General features: G+C 51.6%; 1 protein-coding gene across 10 annotated transcripts in view; it reads right to left on the minus strand.

Moving 5' to 3' along the window:
• Positions 1–20735, minus strand: part of PTPRU (protein tyrosine phosphatase receptor type U) — a 76644-nt gene that overhangs the window by 15128 nt on the left and 40781 nt on the right. For 3 of the 10 annotated variants that reach the window (XM_081305994.1, XM_081305993.1, XM_081305988.1), the window contains exons 15-20: positions 17275–17432; positions 8649–8839; positions 7910–7985; positions 7392–7468; positions 1130–1166; positions 196–494 (exon numbers count right to left, since the gene is read on the minus strand). In XM_081305994.1, the coding sequence (XP_081162120.1) occupies positions 196–494; positions 1130–1166; positions 7392–7468; positions 7910–7985; positions 8649–8839; positions 17275–17432 (838 nt within the window). Of the gene's footprint in view, positions 1–195; positions 495–1129; positions 1167–7391; positions 7469–7909; positions 7986–8648; positions 8840–17274; positions 17469–19238; positions 19269–20735 lie in introns of all 10 variants that reach the window. The other 7 variants (XM_081305995.1, XM_081305991.1, XM_081305997.1 and 4 more) reach the window with 6 other exon arrangements.

Genomic DNA, 20735 nt, shown 5'->3' on the forward strand with positions numbered 1-20735 from the left:
AGAGGGTAGGACCAACACCAGGCAGCCGTCGTCATTGTCTCCATCATCTCAAACTCCTCTTGGAGCCACCCGCAAAGACAGTTTTGCCTTCCATCTCCCTCGATTCTCCCAGAAAGCAGGTGGCCTCCTGCCAGGTGCTGCCCTGGGCACCCCTCCCGCTCCCTGGGCTACAGGAACAGGTGTGGGGAGACTCACCCTCTCCAGGGCAAAGGTGCGCACCACGTACTCAGCCAGCGTCTCCGTCTTCACCAGTGTGATCTTGATGTCCCCGTACATGTCTGAGTCCTCTGGCCAATATCGTGAGCACTTTACCTGCAGCCCCCACAGGACAGGACTCAGTGGAACCCTCGCTGCCCCAAGGCCCACCCACCCCAGTTCACCCCCAGCCCTGCTTACCCTGCCCACCTCCACCAGCTTGGTGATCATGACGATGCTTGAGCAGTGCTCCTGCCACACCATGCGCCAGAAGTCATAGATCATCTCGGGCTTTGGCCCTGGGGGTGCAGGAGGTGCCTGTCCCTGAGCCAACTGTCTGCCTGCTGCCCAGCACTGCTGCCCCAGGCCAGGAGGCTATCTGGGCTCCAGTGAGGGCTTCATGCTCACCCACATACACCCACCAGCTGCCAACTCATGCCTGGAGGGCCCCAGGCGGGGGGGGGGGGGGGGGCAGCATCAGGGGAGGGCCTGGCTGCAGAGCCCCGTCATGCTGAGTGGGACCCAGGAAGCAGAGCTGGAGGGCAGATCTTTGGTCCATGGGGCAAGTCTCCAAGAAGGATGGACGAATCGACAGGGGGATAAGACTCAGCCAAATGGGACCCAGGAGGCCACTACACCAGATGCACAACCCACACCCACCAGGACTGGGCCTGCCCAGCCCTTTCACGTATGCCACCATGGAGACAGACAGACGGACCAGAATTACAGATGAACTGATCACATCAGGAGATATGAACACAGAAAGGACAGAGGCTGAGACACAGATGCCAACAGACCAAGGCAAAGAGAGTGGGGATCAGACAGGACAGAGACACATGGGGAAGCAGACAGGGAGCCAAGCAGGTCACCAGGGAAGGCAGACAGGCAGGCATTCCAACACACGGAGGTGCCCACGGGCAGAGGGGCCAGGTACCTTGTGTGGCTATGAAGTGGTTTGACCTGTGGTAACCCTGCAACAGAAGAGGGTGTGGTAAGACCCCAGGGAGCAGCTCCTAATGCTCAGCCCCTCCTCCTCTCCCCCAGCAGCACCCCTACCCCACTAAGGAACTGCCCAGACTCATGGCCAGGGCCTCCTGAACAGGGTGAGCTTGTCTTCCTGCCCCCAAGGAAGGGAATACAAGTGGGACACCAGCATCTTGCTATGTGACCCCCAGAGAGGACATGACTCCCTTGTGGGCCTGGAGGGTCTCCCAATTCACAAAATGGGGGGGGGAGTATCTGTTTAAAATGAGGCTGATATTTGGAGAAAAAGTTCAAGGTGACTCTGCCCTGTTCCCAGAGTCCCTAAAGCCCTAATCAACCCCAGACCCCAAAGGTGTCAGCTCTTCCAACCCCCCTCAGGGCATTCAGGATAGACGGTCCACAGCCATAAGGCCCCGCCCCCACCTCAGTCACCCAGCTTAGGGGGACCTGATGAAGGCTTCAGGTTTGGAAGCAAATGGCTCTTAGATAAAATGCTCAAATCTTTAAAAGCAATTACAACGATGGCAATGAACTTTTCTGAGACCCTCTTATGGCTACATACTAAGCACTTCACCTGCATTAGCCTGAACAAAGAGAGGTCAAGGGCTACTTCATCCTGCATCTCCAGAGCCCTGGGCTGAGGAGAGGCCCCAAGGCAATAGCCTGAGGATCCCCGACAGGCCCTCTTCTTTCTGGGACAGAGAGCCCACCCGATACCCAGGGCACCAGTGCAGGCAGAGCAGAAAAGGGAAGAAGTACTGCAGGGCAAGAGAGAGAAAACCATCAAGTTCAGCCCCTGCTCCCCCTTGCCCCCAGCCCCCTGCAACTAACTCTTCTGGCCCCCTGGACTTCCCAGGCCCAAGAAGCCCTGGGCCAGACTGCCCAGGTTCAAATCCCAGCTCCACCTCTTTCTAGCTGCATGCACTGAAGCCAACAGCCCTTCATCCTGCTGTGCCTCCAAGTCCACACCCATAGGGTGGAACGGCCACACTACTTCCCTCCCAGGGCAGTCCTGAGAAAATAAAGCAATCGATGTTGAGTGTTTGGCACTGTGTCAAGCACCAAGTCCACACTTAATAGTTGCTCTTATGCTACTACTACTACTGATGTAAAGGTCCAGCAGTGTCCCTGAAGATCCAACAGTGTCAATGTCAAGAACTGCTCGAGTGGGAGGTTCTTTACTGTAGGGCTAAGGATCCAAGTCTGGGAGTCTAATGGGCCCAGTTCCCAGCTGTAGCTCTGCCAAGCAGTAGCTGTGTGACTCTGAACCCCAGGAGGGGACTTCTGTCCCGGAGATCTTGGTAAAAGGCAGACCGGGATTCAGAAGGTCTGAGCTGGGGCCTGGGGCTGTGCATTGCCAACCAGCTCCTGAGGGTCCTGATACTGCAGGGCCTTGAGCACCCTGAGGAGCAGCCAGGCTCTCGACTTTTTTTTTTTTTTTTTTTTTGTAGCTGGAGATGGATAGCAGGACTTTATTTTGTTTATGTTTATGTGGTGCTAAGATCAAACCCAGTGCCTCAAACACTGCTAAGCCACCGTTCTCCTCTGCAATAGAAGGCCAACAGCAAGACATGTGCTCAGATGCAGTTGTTACCTTCTATGAAAAGGAACAAAACCCAAAGTAACTAGTACTGAAAAGGGTCACTCAGTCCTCACAATGGCAGCCTCTCCAGGTCTACCCTAAATCCCTCCTGCTGCCGCTCTAAGCCACTGTTTCTGTAAGAGGCCAGAGGAGGCAGGTGGAGGAAGACGAGGGCTGTCCAGGAGCTGCCCTCCCACTCTCGGCACCAGCCAAGTGGAAACAACCTATGTCACCTCAAACCAGGGTCCCTAAGAATCCCCCAAGGCCAGACACCTCATCAGATTCAGCCACCTCTGAATACTGCACCCCAGGGCCCAGGACAGGGTCAGTGCTCAAGCACCAGCCAGTAGACAACAGAGGAACAGAACTCAACTAAAACTGACCAACTGGACTGGGGATGTGGCTCAGGGGTAGAGCACGAGACCTTGGGTTCTATCCCTGGCACTGCTTCCAAAAAAAAAAAAAAAGATCAATTTGATAAACAAGCAGCTGGTCTAAAATTCAGCTCTGTTCTGCTGAACCCCCAGAACCTTCTCTCTTGATGTTTGGAGGCATCATTCTGAAGAAAGCATGGTCCAGGAGTCCATTTTGTCACACTTTGAAGCAAGTGTTTAAGCAAAGAACCTCCATATCTGCACATTATCTTTTTTTTTTTTTTAAAGACAGTGAGAGAGGTGGGGAGAGAGAGAGAATTTTTTAATATTTATTTTTTAATCATCAGCAGACACAACATCTTTGTATGTGGTGCTGAGGATCAAACCCGGGCCGCACGCATGCCAGGCGAGCGCGCTACTGCTTGAGCCACATCCCCAGCCCCTCTGCACATTATCCTTTAAAAAAAAATTTAGTTGTAGTTGGACACAATGCCTTTATTTTATTTTATTTATTTATTTATTTATTTTTATGTGGTGCTGAGGATCGAACCCAGGGCCTCATACATGCAAGGCAAGTGCTCTGCCACTGAGCCACATCCCCAGCCCTGCACATTATCTTTTTAAATACATGTATACTATTGCACCATTATATGACAGAGAGGACACACGTGGAAGTTTAAACTTATCAAATTTTAAAGGAGGCTGAGTAGAATACCTCGCACCAACCCACCTTAGAGACCAGCATTAGAGAGCACCCGCCCCATGCTCCAGGAAGATGCGCAGGGCCTGGGAACCTTTCCTAGTCACACACCTGAACCCTTGCTGGAGTCTGAAGGACACTTGTTTGCATTATAGGCAAGAACCCCTGGCATCCCAATGCTCCCCAAAGAACAAGAACTGCAGTGTGACCAGATATGGTGGTACACGCCTGTAATCCCAGAGACTTGGGAGGCTGAGGCAGGAAGGATACAAGTTCAAAGCCAGCCTCAGCAACTAAACATGAGGCCCTAAGCAACTTAGTGAGACCCTGTCTCAAAATAAAAACAGCTGGCCAGGTGCAGGGCACGTGCCTGGAATCCCAAAGGCTCAGGAGGCTGAGGCAAGAGGATTGCAAGTTCAAGGCCAGCTCAGCAATGGAGAGGCACTAAGCAACTCAGTGAGACCCTGTCTCTAAATAAAATATAAAATAGAGCTGGGGAGGTGGCTCAGTGGTCAAGTGCCCCAGAGTTCAATCCCCAGTATGAAAAAAATAAAATAAAAAGGGCTGGGGATATGGCTCGATGGTAAGCAACCCTGGGTTAAAAACAACAACAACAACAACAAACAGTGTGGTGTGAGGGATAAGGTTGGTTTTTGGCTTTGAGAAAGTCACTTTTTTCATCTGTCAAATGCTCGTCAATAGGGTCCCCACCTCACAGAGTGCGGTAAAGGTAAAACATGTATTTAAAGTGCCTGGCACACAGCAGGTACCCAGTCAGTTGCAAACTGGCATTGCAAGATGAACTAAGCTAAGTCTCCCAAGGGTCTGACAACAAGGGACAGAATGGGGCAAGCAGTCCACCGCAGGGCGTGCCCACAGTCCTCAAAGCCCCCACCTTTTGTGAGCCTAATCCTTCTTCCAAATTGGAGAATTTTACAAACCAACTTTGTGACTGCACTTAAAATAAGGGGTACATCTGGGATAATCGATCATCTCTGCCAAATGTGACTGTGGGGACCTTTCATTTTCTATGTCAGTCTCTCCACATCGTCTGAAAGTCTGATAACAAGCAGAATGTTAGCAATGATTAAAAAAAAAAAAGCAAGAAACGTGTTTTTTAAAGGAAAATAGAAGAGGTATCCTCAAAATAGCAAAGAATCCCAACCATTAAATATAATGAAAATAGAATATATGAATTAAAAATAAAATCAGAGGCTCCCTTGATGAATCAGGGTTTTAATTCTTCAAAAGAAGATGGTACAACTTTTTTTTTTTTAATGAATACCCAACCACTCCCCTAAAAAAAACATTCCAACTGGGCAACATTGACGGTTAACTGGTTGGAGTTGAGTTTTACACAAACTGATCATGGCAGGGTTTGAACGCTCAGGAATCTAGTTTTAGGGGGACTGAACAGGAACGGTCTAAAGACCCTGACCCCTAAGTAGCAGAGACAAGACCACCCAGGGTAGCTTCCCCCATCCCCCTCTCTCAAGGGCCCTGCAGAAGGTACAGCCAGCAAGGTTCATGGGGAATAGAGGACAGGGTTGAGGACAAAGGTGACAGACAGGGGTGGCCAGAGCAGAGGGCCAGGTGAAGCACCCCAATACTGCTGCCTATCTCAAAGTGGGGGAGGAGGGGAGGAGCAGCTTACAACAGGGATCCTGTGGCTGCCTTTAGCCCTGGGCCACCCCTGGTGAGGCGGCTGAAGTGGACACTGGTGCTGGGCACACAAGGAGAGGGGAAGGAGCGGGGAGAGAGAGCCAGAGACAAAGTCTGAGATACAGCCAGTCAGACAGACAGGAGGAGAAGCAGGAGGAGGGGGAGATACTTACTTCTCGGTTTATCCGAATCTTAATGATTCCAGTGAGGGAACAAGACAAAGCAAAAGAGACAGATGTTAGGCCAGAGGCAGAGAAGGTGGGCCCGGCCGGCACAGGAGTGGCCAGAAAAGTCTACGTGAGCAGGAGAGGCAGAGCAGAGATGGGTGGGCCAGGCTGGGCCAGAGAGGTGGGAGTGGCATGTCCCTGCTAGGGCCCAAGAGAAGCCAGCTGGGACCCTGACATGGCTGAGGACAGGCTCTCTGTTATCGAAGCTGCCCACATCTGCCAGGTCAGGCCCAGCACTTATCCCAGCCCAGGGACAGGCTAGGAGATGGGGAGAAGGCAAGGGATTCTGGGAAGCAAAGGGTGGCCCGTCTGACCCCAGGAGGAAGACAGAAGAGGGAGAGGAGAGACGGTGTCTCGAGTCCCAACTACCTCGGCTCCCATGACACTCTGCTCCTTGGGCCTCGTTCTCATGCTCCCTGCCTGGGATTCCGCTCTAGCTGCCCAGAGGAGCTCCAGCCAGGCTTCGTCCACGCAGCCTGCCCCTGGGAAAGGCCTTCCTCTCTTCTGGCCCGTACTCTCCATCCAATCTGAAGTTATTGTACTTGTCTGTTCACTGGCCTCCCCCACTAGAACATGCGTTTTCAAGGACCACAGGGACTGCACCTGTCTGGTTCACATCTGTACCCCTGGTGCTCAGGTACTCAAAATATATTCTGTATATTTCCATAAGTGAATAAATAGTGCTCTCACAAGCTTGGTTTGCTGCAGGGGGAGCCTGATTAGAGTCCCTGGGCCTCCCCCATTACCTCCCTCAGCCATACCCACAGAGCAGACTCAGGGCCTCTTCTGGACACCCATGGTCAGGACTCCTGGCTGCCCGCCCTGTCTCTGGCTCTTCCCTCTAATCCAGCAAGTTCCAACTACTGCAGTAGAGGTTGTGATGGCCTAATGGCTGGGAGCAAAGCCTCTGGAGACACAGAGACGCTGAGTTCAGTTCTTTCTTTAGCACTCACTAGCTGTGTGACCTAGGACCAGCAGTTTCACCTCTTTGAATCCTACTTTGGTCACCTATAAAGGGAGATCACGAAACTAACTACGTTGTAGTGTGATTGTAGGTGTCATATAAAATGTAATGTTGAATATAAAGTGCTTGGCACCTAGTACATGCTCAATAAACATGCATTACTGTTCTTTTATTTCTTTATTTTGTGGGGTTGGATGGAACCCAGAGCCTTGTACATGCTAGGCAAGCACTCTACCACTGAGCTGAAGCTCCTAGCCTGACCTACAGTTCTTTAAATATCACTTTGATTATAAGCAAAATACTTTTCACAACTCCCTGGCGTCCCTAGGAAAAAGTTCAACTCCTTAGCCTGCCCCTGGAGGCCTCCACCATCCAGCCCCCGCTTACCTCTTCAGCCTCACTGTGCCTCGTGAGAATCCCACCCCTAAGCTCTTGGGCCCTCAGCAAGAAGGGACCCTTCCTCCTCACCCTTGGTCTCACTGTCTGCCATCTCTCAGGCCAACTCCAGCCTGCAGGGGGCCGTCCTGAAGGCTGCCTCCCTCTATCCTCCCCCTCCTCTGAGCTCCCGAGCACGGAGCGCTGGAGACAGGGGTGCTCATAACTCAGCTGTCTGAACCCCCTGACAGGTTTCTGTCCTGCCTGGACAGTCAGCCAGAAGTGCGCAGGGCCAGGCCAGGAGCAAGGACAGGGGCAAGGCACTCACGTCGATGTAGTTGGCATTAATGTAGTCGGCACTGGGGTCTCCCAGCATCGGGTGGAGCTTCACGCGGTGCCGGTCATCTGTAAACACAGAGCAGGTGGACGGGGCTGTGCCTGGAGCCCAGAGCCGGGGCAGGGGGAAATACCCCTGGGCAGCCAGGTCATCTAGGGGATCAGATCCGATCAGCAGGTTCGGGAAGGGTGCGCAGGACAGGCCAGAGGTTAGAGTCTAGGCTGTGGTGTGGAGTCAAGGAGGCCCAAGGGGTATACGGCCAGCCCAAGCCTGAGCAGGTCTTAACCCCCCAAGCCTCAGTTTCCTGTAAAAGGAGAATTATATTGTCCCCCACTTCACAGGGTAACTGGGAGGGACGAGTGAGGTGACAGGCGTAGTGCTCAGCGCTGTATCAGGCCCTTGTAAGTGGAGGCCGAGATCACTACCACCTCCACCAGTGCCCCAGGGCTCCCCCTGGCCATGCTCCCCTTCCAGCTCCCTCCCCCCCAGCTCCCCCCGCCAGGACTCACAGGCAGGCACAGGCTCCTGCCGGCCTCCCTTCAGCTTGTCCTTCTTCTTGGTGGCATCCCAGCCCTCAAAGAAGCTCTGCCAATAGGGAAGATGGCTGTCAGTGGGAGTGGAGGACCCCCCGAGCCTCGCAGGACCCCTGTTCCTCAACAGGGAGGATGGAGTGGGGTCGTGATGAGGGCCAAGCTCGGGGCTGCACTTGGAGCGTGAGGTCCTTCCATCAGCGAGGATGAGGTTCAAAACCAAGGAGTGTGGGAGGAAGGGAAATGAGGCAGGAGGGGGAAGGGCCGGAGTTCAGACAGTGTAGAATGCAAGTCAGGCTCAGAACAAGGGCCAAATCCAGATTTGAGCTGGGAAGAAGGCAAAGGTGAAGGGTAGGGTGCGGATGGTGTCGTCGTCCAGATGGAAGGAGGTTGAGATCCAAGGCAGGGTTCACATGGAGCTCGGGATGACAGTCCCTCAGGCTGGAGAGCTAGGCCAACCTCAGTGAGGACAGCCGGGTTCAGATCAGAGGAAGGATAAGGATCACAGTCAGGACCAAGAGGGAGATGAGATTTAAGGTCAGACTTCCAATCAGGATGAGGGTCAAGGTCAAGGTCAAAAGAATTAGGTTGATTTGGAGACTGTCAGAGTAGGGGTCCAGCCAGGGCTGGGCTGAGGATTGAGAGAGTCAGGATCCACAGTGAAGAGGACCAGGGAGGCCAGGGCAGGAGTCCTGGTGGACGGGGGCCGTGCATGCACCTCGTACTCCTGCTTGAAGCCATAGCCCTCGGCTGTCTTCATCTGGTTGATGTGCTGCAGGAGGTCGGCCACCCGCACTGCAGGGTGCAGTTGCCCCGTGTGGTATGGGGAGCCCTTCCGGCCACACGGACGCCGAGGTGAGCCCCCCAGGAGGCTGCTGGCCTCGGTGACTCCAATGCTGCGCTGGTCTCCTGCGGTCAGAGGAAGGAGAGGGGTTCCTGATATGCACAGGCCCCGGCCTCAGAGCCCCAGGTGGACTCAGGGGCAGGGAATATGGCCAATATGGAAGATGCCTGGATTGTTCTCTGGAACTAAAAGGCCTTGCTAGGCCCACCCTGTGTGATACTGGGCATGTCCCTTCCCATCTGCATCTCAGGTCTCCCAGTTATGAAATAAGCAGGTGACATCAGGTGACCCCTGCCACTCTGTTCCCACATACTCACATCACCCCACATGGCTTCACCGTGAGGCCTGCAGGGGGAGTGCTCAGCAGAGCCCCTGACAGCTGCCCTCTTCCTCCCTCTCCACCAGGGAACAATCTGGAACACTGGCAACTCCCAGCAATTATCCCCATTCAAAGATAAGCAAATCAGAATGAGCTGCCGCTGCCTCCTGCGCATGATGAACGGAGACACCTGAATAAACGCGTTTCTCCTGTGCAAGCGTTTCCATTGTCAGCGGGTGTGGCATCCAGTCAGGGGGGTAGGGGTGAGAGGCTCGAGGCAGGGGGGCCCCACACCCCCAGCGCCCCTCCCCCGGCCACCTCCTCCTGGCTCTTTGGGTCAGCATCTCCAAGGACATCCCACCCTGGTTCAGGAGGTCAGGATCTGCAACCACCACCTCCCTCGTCGGCACACTCCCTGGGCGCTCACCTCCCTCCTGTCCCTCCTGTCCCTCCTGTCCCAGGTAAGGCTCCAGGGCTCACTCAATCCTGCCCTCCACTTCTCACAGCTCTTTTGCAGGTCTGAGCTGGCAGGAGCCTTGAGGGACCCTGGAGGGACCTAGATGACGGAGCCTCCCTTCCCTGTGCCCTTGCACCTGGGGCCCCTTCAGCCCCCAAAGCCCCTGCTTCCTCCACCCCTCCTCCGCCCTTCCCCTCCTCCCCTACTCTTTGTGCTGGTGACTTACTCATCCTCAAGTCTCAGCCAAAATGATCCTCCGTGGGGGAGCCTCTCCACCACTAACTGGCAGGGTAAATGCAGGATCCCGAGGTCAGACCCCCGATGACCTTAACTTCCTCAAGCCCCATTCAAGTCAGGGAGGCAGCCCCCTCTGCTTGGTCCCCCTTCCTGTGCCATGGTTTAAAAATGGCCTCCAAGCAGAAAGTCAATGCCACCGGGGGGGTCTCCCCTTAGGGGACCCCCCTTATTTGTCTCTCTCCTCTCAAGAATCAGTCCTGAGCTGCCTCAAGTTCCAATGTCTGGAAACAATTGTTTCATATCTTTATCTGAATAATTTCTGGTTGCTTACAGCTAGAGGGCAGGTCAAGTACCCATTATACCATCCTGGCCAGATGCCCCGACCCTTGATTTTATAGATTGGGAAACTGAGGTTCAAAGAGAAGAGACCGGCCTCATGTCACAGTTGCCAAAATGTATTCCAGAAAATACTACAGAGGCAAGATGATTAAGCGGTATTCTATTAAAAAGAAGTTGAGAAGGAGGGTGAGGAAGGGTTCTGATTTTTAAATCAGTCTGTGCAATTCTGTGTAAGCAAAAATAAATAGGTTTGTTTCCCTGTAAGACCTCTCAGGCTTTCCACGTTTGTGCACATTTTAAGTCTCCGAGAGATGAATGGAAATAGCAGCGTTTCACAACCATCTCTCACCACGCAGGCTGCTTTTTGTTTGTTTCATGAAACACCCTCAGGGAAACAGTGTAATGTGGAGATGGAGAGAAGGGCTCTGGATTCAGACAGATCTCAGATCAAATCCCAGCTCTGCCTGTGACCGTGGGGACCCTTACTTAATCTCTCTAAACTTCCATTTTCACGTTTCAGATGAAGATAAAAAAATGCTACTACCCAATATATGATGATGTAAATATTAAATACGATGACGCACGTCAGGCACCCAGCCTGGCACCTGGCTCGTGATGGGCACTGCACATGGCAGCAGTTGGCACTACTGGTCGTTTCCAGGAAAGGGAAAGAGCCCCGAAGTCCCAGCAAACAAGAGCAGCTGGCTGACTTGGTCCTTCTCTACATGAGGTCACTTGGTCCAGGGCCTGAACAGCAGCAGCCTGAAAAGTGGATTCTAAGGAGCAGCCACAACAAACACAGAGGACAAGTGTGCTGATTTCCAGAAAGACTACTGCTGGCTCCGAGGACTCGGGGAATTCATGAGACAGAGCAGCCTCAGTGCTCCCCGTGGAAACCCAGCCAGAGGCCCCACAGAGCTCTCCAGGTGAGAAGGAGCAAATGTGGGTGGCAGGGACCAAGGAGCTCATGCCAGAGATCCTGAGGGGCCCCACAAGCAGGCCACCATCAGCTCACAACAACAGATAAGGACCAGCAAAAGATGCCACCTGGTTGACATCCTGATGGGAAGCCAGTGCCAAATACGCACAGCTTACAGCTGAGCCCAAGAACAACACACAACATTCTGTAAATAAGACCACCAGAAAAGGAGGGAGCGTGGACCACGAGGTTTCCAGAAGGATCCTCCATTTCCTGGGCCCAGAGAAGCAGGCCTCCATTCTCCCAGCCCAGGAATTCTCCTGTGGGATTTGAGGCAAACTCCTGACCCCACCCTTCGCCCCATCCCTCAAGGATGGGCTGGTCCCCACCTGGCAGCCCCTGAGAGGGAGGAAGCGAGGGAGGAGGATGAGAACCTGCGCTATGAACCACCATAACCTCTGTACATGCAATGGGGAGGGCTGGGGCCCAGAGAAAAGAATGCTAGCTGGGTTGGGAGGCCAGAGACCTAGATTCTAATTCTGACTCAAGTCCCTTGACCCCTCTTTTCCTGATCCAGAAAAGAGGATCCTCAGACCTTCCTTGGAGATGGGCCCTTTCCCTAATTCCACCCCCCTCAGATGAAGCAGGTCCCTCGTTACACAATCTGACAGCATCCAGAGATTTTCCTCCACTGTTCGCAATTAGTAAATAACTAAGGAAACAGCCTGTAATCACAGCTAATCATTTCTAACACACCGTTTATCCCCTAGGATCCACCCAGGACGGAGGCACTATCTTCATCGCCCTTGTGCAAATGAGGAGACTGAGGCCCAACAGGGTTATGCTACCTGCTCACCTAGTGGCAGCGCTTGGATTTAGACCCAGGCCCATCTGCCTCGGTGGCCCTGTCACCCACTCTGTCCTGCCTTTTCTGTTTCCCTCTCCCTGATAAGGGCCGTTTGTGCAGATGAAAGAAACTGGCACTTGTGTAGCAAAGCAGTTGGCAAGAACCCCTGGCACCCACTGGGGTCCACAGCTCCAGATGGGCACGGCCCAGAAGGGTTTGTGGGTTTTCACAGGACAGATTTAAGACACAATGGGGGCCCGTGCCCACCTGGCTTCTTCGTGCCAGCCTGCTACCTCTTTCCCAGGGTTGCCAAGTCTTCCATTTAAACATCTGCATAGGAGGGTGTCGAAATCCACATGGTTTTCTAATCTGAGCCATAAATATCTGGCTTCCACTACTTGGGAAAGAAAAGAAGAAAGGGGAAGCTGGGCCAGCCGGCAGAAAGTAGATAAAGAGAGAAATGGAACTCTCCTGGCCACACCAGCTCCCAGCCGTCACCCCTGGCCTGCACGCCGCATCCTGACCTGAGTGCCTCCCCTGCCCTCATCCATCAAATCCATCACAGCCAAAATGCTCACCAGCCCACGCTGTGTCTTCTTAAAACTCCTGACAGCTTCAATGGTCCCCACCCTCCTTAAGACAACCAACCCAGTCCTGGCCTCCCGGGGTCACTCTTGACTTCCAACTAGTCATTCCCCTGGGGAACAGAGTTTCCCACCCCTGTGATCTCTCAGCAGGACTAAGCAGCAAGACCTGTGTCCACACCACCCAACTTCCCAGTCCCCACCAAGCCTCTCCCTGGTCTCGTCACCAGCCCCTCATCATGTAGCACTCCTGCCCTGTCCTCCCCCTCTGTCGGTCCAAATCCTACCCATTCCCCAAGGCTCAGCAAGATGTGGCAGAAATGAGAGTTTGCAATTCAGAAAGATTTGCATTGAAATCCTCCTGGCTCTGCCACTTTCCCGCTGTGTGACCAAATCAAGTGACTTCCCCTCTCAGAGCCTGTTCCCTCATTTGTAAGATGCAGGGTTGGTAATAGCTAGGGATCAGGGTAACGCTGGGAGAATTTCAAGACGCTGACTACAAAGAGGACATGGTTAATGAATGTGCGTCCATGAATTTGAAAACTTAAATGAAATGGACAAATTCCCTGTCAAAGACAACATATCAAGTGACTTTAAAAAAATAAAAAATCTAAATAGTTATTTACTCTTTTAAAATAAATTGGATTAGAATTTTAAAGTCTTTCCTTACAGAAAATAACCAAAAAAAGAGATTTTTTAACTATTTATTTTTTAGTTGTAGTTGAACACAATACTTTTACTTCATTTATTTATTTTTATGTGGTGCTGAGGATCGAACCCAGGGCCTTACACATGCTAAGCGAGCGGCTTTACCCGCTGAGCCACAACCCCAGCCCCAAGATTTTTTTTTAAACAAGTGAATTCTACCAAATTTTCAAGGAGAAAATTATTCCATGATAAAGGAAAAAGAGAAGAGACCCCAATACATTTCTGGTATCAAAATCTTTAAATTTTAAATCCTTAAAATACGACAAAGACTCCTGCTATCATCACTTCTATTCAGCATAGTGCTGGAGGTCAGAATCCTGGTGCCGGAAATCAGACAGGGAAAGTAAAAATAGGAAAATTATAGGCCAACCCTACCAAGGAAGACAGCTTTAAAATGTTGAAAGATAAGTACATGCAATCCAACAATCTGAAAAAATTATACTACCTCCAGATCGAGTTGAATTCATCAGAGGAAATTAAGGTAATTTTAACATTAGGAAAATCTAAAACTGTCACTTCATTAACAGATGAAAGGAAAAAAATATCCCAGTACCTGCAGGAGAAAACTTTTGGTAAGTTTAATGTCCATTTAGAATAAAACCTCTTAGCAAACAAAAAAACCAAAGTGAGCTTTAACCTGATAAAACATTTCTAGTAAAAGCCTAGAGCAAAAACTTCATTCTCAGTGGTTCAAATGTCAGAAGCCTGCCTTTAAAATAAGTCAAAGAAGCCGGGATGAAGGGTGGGGGCGCTCACGCCTGTAATCCCAGCCGCTTGGGAGGCTGAGGCAGGAGGATCACAAGTTCAAAGCCAGCCTCAGCAACTTAGCTCTAAATAATAAAAAATAAAAAGGTCTGGGGATGTGGCTCAGCGCCCCTGGCTTCAATCCCTGGTACCAAAAACATAAATAAATAACATAAGACAAAGACTCTAGCTAATCGCTATCATCACTTCTTCTCAGCATAGTGCTCCAAGTGTTGTCCACCAAACCACAGGGAAAAGAGGGTAAGACATAGGAAAGGAGAAATGGAGCTGCTGGTATTGGTAGAGACTTCGTACTCAGGAAATCTGAAAGATTCTACGGAAAAATTAGAATTGATTATAAGAAAGTTTACTAGGGAGTTTGAATATAATATAATATACATACAAAAATAATATAATATACATACAAAAATCAACTGCATTTCTGTACAGAAGACACACACATTTAATAGTGTACCAATTGCAATTGAAATTAAATCTAAGGGGCCTGGGGCTGGGGATGTATGTAGCTCAGAGTACGTGCTTAGTGTGTACTGTGTCACAGGTTCAATCCCCATCACCAAAAAATAAATAACTAAACAAGGGACCTAGGAATATATCTAACAAAAGACATACAGGACTTCAGAGAAAACTACTGAAAGACATTCAAGACCTAAGTCAATGAGGTGATATATGTCATGTTCACGGATGGAAAAACAATTTTACATCATTTCTCCCTAAGATGATCTGTAGATTCAACACAAATCCATTCAACCAAGTTCTCCAAGCAATGAGAGAAAAAAAATCTAAATTTTATGAGGAAGAGAATGAGGACAAAAATAGCAAAGACATCCTTGATGAAGAACAAGGTGGCGAAAGCTTGACGTCTCAGATATTACGACTTAGCTGTGGGGCTGGGGATGTGGCTCAAGCGGTAGCACATTCGCCTGGCATGCGCGGGGCACTGGGTTCGATCTTCGGCACCACATAAAAATAAAATAAAGATGTTGTGTCCACCGAAAACTAAAAAATAATAAATATTAAAAAATCTTCCCTCTCTCTCCCTGTCACTAAAAAAAAAAAAAAAAGACTTAGCTACAACTTCTAGTCCGTGTGGTTTTGGCTCAGGGATCACCAAATTGCCCAAAGAGGAGAGAGCTCAAAACCACTCCCCGAACACACAGAAATGTGATATACAAGGAGGGTGGCACTGTCAATCAGTAGTAAAGTAGGAACTGTAGGAACTGATGCAGGGCCCGGCGTGGTGGCATGCTCCTGTAGACCCAGCTACTCAGGAAACGGAGGAGTGCCCAAGTTCAAGACTGGCCTGGGCAACGGAGCAAGACCCAAAGGATCTCAAAGGAAAAAGAAAGAAAGCAATGATATCAGGACAGCCAATTATTTCCTTTGAAGGAAAGAAAATCCTTAATTCATCCCACACACACAAATCAATTCCAGATGGATAAAGATTTAAATGTGAAATGCAAAACATTAAAACTTTGAGGAAAAAAGTTTAAAAAAAAAAACAACTTCATGACATTGGCTAGGGAAGAAATTATTTAAGAAAACAACAAAAAGTAAAAATCACAAAGAGAAAGGCTGACGAATTTGACTACATTAAAATAAAAACTCTCTGTTCATCCAAAGACACTATAAATAACCCAGAAAGATAAGAAACAAATTGGGAGAAGATATTTGCAATTCATATGTGACAAATGATTATTATCCTAAATATGTAAAGAACTGCTAAAAACCACTAAGAAAGCAACAAACAAAAACCAACAGAAAATTCGGTAAAAGATATGAACAGGCATTTCACGAAAGAGACCTGAATGGCCGATAATGACTTCAAAATATGTTCAACCTCATTAGTAATCAGAGAAATGCAAATTAGGATGAGAGAATTACCATTTTATACAAACCAGTTTCTAGGAAATTGAAGAAGGCTGGCAATTTTGGTCCCGCCCTGGAGCCACAAAGTCTTCGTTGCTGCTCCCAGGAGTGGAAACAGGCAAAAACAACTTTGGAAAACTCAGTACCATCATTAAATTGGACAAGCACGGACTCCATAATCCAGCAGTTCTGCTTCTAGAACCACATATGCAGAGCTCCTCAAGGTTCACCTAACAACATCCTCTGCAGCCTCGTTTGTGATAACAAGAAAATGAGAGCCAAGGATGGAAGAATGGAGAACCCAACTGTGACACAGCCGTATAATGGAAAAAGTATCCATTGGAGTAAAATAAAAGGTACACATCTGAGAAACATGATGCTAGGCTGAAAGAGAGACTTCACTTTTATGAGCTTGAAAATGACTGACAGTCCACAATGCATTTCGGGGTGACACAAGCACACACCTAGGTAAAACCACTCACAAAAGGCAAGAAAATTATAAATGCAAATTTCAGGGCCATCATGTATGTCTAAGAGTGAGGCAGCTGGGGAGGAATCCCTGACTCCTGTTGTAATTCACCAGCAGGGTTCACTGGTATTTGTTGTATGATGATGATTTTGTGACTTTCAAAGCATTATATATTTTCTTTTATACGAATCAATGCTAAACAGAAAACAAAAAATGAAGCACAGAACAGTTAATTCACTGTACTCTGAAGCCAGACCCAGCACTAAATGGTTTACACACTGGGCTGGGGATGTGGCTCAAGCGGTAGCGCGCTCGCCTGGCATGCGTGCGGCCCGGGTTCGAGCCTCAGCACCACATACCAACAAAGATGTTGTGTCCGCCGAGAACTAAAAAAAAAATAAATATTAAAAATTCTCTCTCTCTCTCTCTCTCACTCTCTCTCCTCTCTCACTCTCTCTTTAAAAAAAAAAATGGTTTACACACATTAACTCATTTAGTTTTCACATCTGCCCTGAAGGGAACTGTTCACCAGCAGAGACGATCCCTATTTGCATTTCACACAGGAGAAAACATGGGTACAGCGAGGTAAGCAACTTGCTCCGGGTCATACAACCAAAAAAGGGATCTAAGAGACCAGCCCAGGTCTGGGTGGATCCCTCTCAGCCACTGGATCCCCTCCTGTCACACAACAAGACTCAACAGAGGGTGAAGCCCCTCTGGTCCCCTCTGATCAGAGCAGCATCTCCTCTTGACAAGGTCCATCACAGTGGACCTTATTGTGCCAGCAGAACTCCTTGCAAGTGCCTCCAGTCCACTGTGCAAACACACCCCCAGGGCCTTCTGGGAGTCCCCTGGCCAGTGCAGGAATCAAAGCTAGGCGTGGTTAGGAGAGTTTCACAACTCATCTGAAGAGGGGTGGACACCATTCTGTTGGCTCAGGTGGGGAGTCCCACAGCCTGGGGAGGGGCTCAAGGGCCCGACACTCACCCCGGGGGCTGTAGCCAGGGGCGTCCATGAAGGACAGGCCCAGCCGCTCGTCCTCCTGCAGGGTGCTCTGGTCCGTGAAGCTCCGGTCCACGGCGCTCATCATGTGTGTCTTCTCCTGGCGGTAGTTGACGGTGGCCTTGGTCATGTTCACTGGCTTCCTGCAGATGTAGGTTGACGACAGGCACTCTATGGGGCTGGACATCCCCAGAGCGGGGAGTGGAGGCCCAGCAGTCAGGGAGACAAGGTCAGGAATGGGGCACCATCCTAGGCACATCTCTGGATGCACAAGGGGCTCTGCCTCCATCTTTCACTTTCCAGACCCAAAGAGCTGCTGCCCCCTAAGATAAAGGCGATTAGTGGTGGCTGGGACCTGTTCCTAACTCTGTTCACTCTCTCAGGAAATGGATCTGAAGCTTCCTCTGCATCTAACATGGTGTAGTAGCAAAAGACATGGCATCCAAACGAGGAGGAAGGCTGGCCAGGTCCAGCCCCAGAGGCCATGCTCTCCTGAGGGCATTTAGGTTGGGCTGGGAGTGCCTTCCTGAAGGACAAGGCGTGGCTCAGCAGGAGCTCAGGAGTCTCCCCGCACAAGCAAACTCCAACTCGCTCTTCTTACTCCCAGAAGCCCCTGGGACAGCCTCACCATGGCTCACCCAGGTGGGATCCAGACCCCCCATCCACCAGCCCATCCCACTGCTGACAGCAGCAGAGGGGAGAAGTGGGAGCAGCCCCTCCCTCAGCCCCAGGTTCATGGGTGGGGACCACAGTCTGTGACTAGAGGGACTTGGAGCAAAGTGGGGGACAGAGGTGGGGGGGACAAGGGGACGGGGGACAAAGCTCCATGGAGGAGGACAAAGAAACTGGCAATGAGGAAACAACTTAGGACCTTTGGAAGCTGAGAAGGGCCCACGGGGCCCAGCCACAGGGAAGGCTGGAGGGGAGAGTTCTGCCGGCCAGCTTGGCTATAGCATGCAGGATGTGACGCAGACCTGAGTAAGGACTTTCAAGTCATAAGTGCTCAGAGACACTGACCGTCAATGGGGACAAGGAGGACAATGAATGCCTTCCGAGCAAGCAACCTCCAGCCAGCGTGTCCTGGACTCAAGAGCTGCCTGGCGCAGAGGCGAACAAGATGACCCACCTCCCCACCCACCAGGCTCTGGGCATCACCCCACTGGGACCCAGGGTTGGTGCCAAAGAGCCCTTTGGGGACAGGTGAGAAGGCTCTGTGGCTGTGCTCTCGATCACCCTGACGAGGAAGAGTCTGAGGATGAGGGGGAGGGTGGGTATGAAGGAAAATAGTCAGGAGGGGTAAAGGGGACAGCAGAGGGAGGGACAGGCCGGACAGCAGCCAACACAGAAAGACAGACACAGGCGGACAGTAGGCAGCTGGCCAAGCTGCTGAACAGTGGCCCCAAGAGCATCTGTCAACATGGGGACACAGGCCTAGAGGCGTCTCCAGGGGAGCACCACAGGGCTCTGTTCCCAGCCCAGGGCTCTCAGCCTATGGGAAAGAAGAGCCACAGAAAGGAACCCCAGACCCACAGGAGACAGAGCCTGGAGGGACGCGAACCCTCTGTTGGCCTCTGGCTGGTCTCAGATTAGGAGATGGAATTTAACAGACACTTTCAGAAGTTCTGCATTTAGGTTCAAAGATTATCTGTGCACATCACAGGGAGGGGGAACCGCCTGCCAGCAGCCCTGTGACCCCCGAGCTAGAGACTCAGTGTGACGCTGGGGACAAGGTGAGCAGCAGGTCCAGGAGGAGGTCAGAGCACAGCTCAGCGTGGAGATGACACCAAAGCTCAGAGAGGTAAGGTGAGTTGCCCAGGGGTGACCAGCTGATTACACAACCAATGTGTGGGGACTGTGACTGGAGGAGGGAGATGCAATAGGAGACAGTAGCAGAGGGGGCCGTGAGGAGGGGAGGCCCTGGAGGGACTCAGGCCAGGTGCGCTACTTACGGGTAGTAGGAGTAGGCATAGCGGTCTCTCCTGGCAGCGTGCAAAGAGAACAGGGCACCAGGTCTGAGCCCCGGCAACCAGCCGGGCTGGGGCGATGCCCAGCGGCAGGGAGGCCCAGGGGCTTCCTGTGCAGGGCAGGGGCCAGCCAGAGACTGGACAGGTCCAAGGGCCTCCTCATTCCAAGGGCTGGCCCAGCTGTGGACCAGGACCAGAGGCCTTTCCAGAACCTTCCCCAAGCTGCTGCTGGAGTGGGGAGATGGGCCAAGGGGGGGATGCACAGCTTCATGGCCATACATACAAACATGCAAACACAGGGAGAACACACGCACACTCATGCACATGCACACGCACACTTAAGCACACTCAGATCGCACACGTGTATACACTCAAAGAGAGACACACACTGCACACACTCACAGGCACTCCTGTCAGACGCACACATGCAGACACACACAGGCACTCACACTGACACACTCACAGTCGCTCACACACACACACACACACACACTCAGAGGCACCTTCACTCACCCAGGGCAGCTCCCGGCTCACCCCTGCAGGCCCTAGGGCCCTGAGGGAGCAGCCCTCTGCACACAGCTCAACCAGGAGGGACAGCTGGGGACAGGAGGGCAGGGGGAAGAGGATCTCTCAGGAGCACAGGGCACACTCAGGGCCCACCCTCTCCCACCCGACTGCCCTGGGGGTGGGGTCCCTTAAAGGAGCCAGGCCGCCCCCTCCTGGCCCCCAAGCCCAGCTTGGATCAGGAGCCCCAGGTCCTGCAGCTCACCCCAGTGAGAAGCCAGAGCAGGGCAGGTTCCCGCTGCACAGAGCGGGTGCTGAGTCACGGGAGTCATGGCAGAGTCAGAGCAGACCCCACCTGGCCCAGGACTCTGACCTGGGAACCTAATCTGTGCTCTCTCCCAAGGCCACATCAGGCCTTGGAGTGGGGTGGGTGACCTCCTCTGCTGTCAATCACATCCACAGCACAAGCTGATCTGCACACCCCATACCTCCAGAGCTGCTCTGCTACACAATGCCCCACAATATAAACAGAGGGAGTCCTGAGGAGCTCAGTGGCCCAAGGCCAGAGTAGAATCAGGGATTTGGTAAAGTTCCAGTGTGTTATTAAGTGGCTTTTAGAGGAAACTGGCGTGGGGGGGGGGGTCCTAAATGGGGATGTGTCAGGTACCAATTGCAGAATTGTGGGTCTCCTAGTGAGGTCTGACAGCACCTCTGAGCAGCCCCCTCCTAGCCAAATGCTCTATTTGCGGGGGGGCAAGGAGCTTTGGATACCACCACATACCCCACCCTCTTTCCTTTGAGGGTAGTTTCTTGGACCTCAAATAACACCTGTAACTGAACAGGCCTCTTCCATCCCCAGCCCCGCCCCACTTAGAGTCGGGTCTCAGTCCCCCTGCTGGGGAGAACTTCAGGGACTTGCTGCTTGTGGGGTCCCCAGGATGAGGCCCTTCACATATCTGGTCAGGCCTGAGCTCAAAT

This window comes from Spermophilus citellus, assembly GCF_964194105.1.
Source record: "Spermophilus citellus genome assembly, chromosome: 9".
NCBI classification, from domain to species: domain Eukaryota; kingdom Metazoa; phylum Chordata; class Mammalia; order Rodentia; family Sciuridae; genus Spermophilus; species Spermophilus citellus.